This window comes from Chionomys nivalis, chromosome 10, assembly GCF_950005125.1.
Source record: "Chionomys nivalis chromosome 10, mChiNiv1.1, whole genome shotgun sequence".
NCBI classification, from domain to species: domain Eukaryota; kingdom Metazoa; phylum Chordata; class Mammalia; order Rodentia; family Cricetidae; genus Chionomys; species Chionomys nivalis.
In genome coordinates this window covers 7,874,356-7,875,441 of record NC_080095.1, presented here as the reverse complement: position 1 = coordinate 7,875,441, position 1,086 = coordinate 7,874,356, and the positions used below count along the sequence as shown (strand labels likewise).

The following is a 1,086-nucleotide window of genomic DNA, read 5'->3' as shown; positions in this document are numbered from 1 at the left end:
TAGATTTAAGAGACATTTATATCACAATGTATTGCCATAATCATATTGTCCTACTTTAGTTTATTAAAAATTATTCATGTCAATGGAGGTGGTCACAGGTAAACAGCAGGTCAAGGTATAGCGTACTCTGGAGCAAGGCTCCAGAACAATCTTGTATGCAATCTCAGTCTCAGGGCAGCTTCCTGCTCCTCCAGGGTTTCTGACACACTCAGGATGTGGTTTCAACACTGTGCCTTGCACAGTAATAGACTGCAGAGCCCTCAGATGTCAGGCTGCTGAGCTCCATGTAGGCTGTGCTGGAGGATGTGTCTGCAGTCAGTTTGGCCTTGCCCTGGAACTTCTGATTGTATTCAGTATTACCATTTCTAGGATAAATAACTCCAATCCACTCCAGGCTCTCTCCTGGCTTCTGCTTCATCCAGTCAATACTGTAATCAGGGAAGGTGTAGCCAGAAGCCTTGCAGGACAGCTTCACTGAGGACCCAGGTTTTCTAAGCTCAGGACCAGACTGCTTCAGTTGTACCTGAGAGTGGACACCTGTGAAGAAAAAGGCATAGTGTATATCACTGTCACCTCAGTCTCTGTTCCTTCTTCAGGATTGGAACTGGAAAGCTCCTTTACCTGTAGTTACAGACACAAGGAAGAGAATGGTCCAGGTCCATCCCATATTGAAGTCCTGTGTGCTCAGTGACTGATAAGAGGTCACTGGTCGGTCATATGTTGTTCTGGAGTATGAACATCCCTGTATTTACCATAATAGACACAAGTTATTTGCATATTCATGAGCAGGGAAATTGTTAGATAAGAGCCCAGTCCAGGAGGAGGAGTAGGACTTAGAGGAGACCTGTGAAAGGCAAAAGAATGTTGAAGGCCAAATCCTAATCCTGTCTGAAGAAATGTATAAAATACTCCTTCTGTGAGCCCTCTGCAAATGCTGAGGATGTAAATAGGCACATAACGTCTCAATAAATTTCAAGCCTGAGACAGTTGCTCCTCTTCGTGTAAAGCTTATCAGTCTGATTTATAGATAATGTTTTTAATAATAAAGATAGTTATGAGAAATTTAAATCTGCTTAGTTTAAAATG

The 1,086-nt window shown here is 42.6% G+C and overlaps 1 gene segment (V, D, J or C); it reads right to left on the bottom strand.

Moving 5' to 3' along the window:
* Window positions 1–208: 208 nt before the first annotated feature.
* On the bottom strand, window positions 209–667 carry LOC130882730 (Ig heavy chain V region 108A-like). The segment is given in 2 exon segments: window positions 209–537; window positions 622–667. Coding segments are annotated over 2 exon segments (375 nt in total).
* Between the last annotated feature and the right edge of the window lie 419 nt (window positions 668–1,086).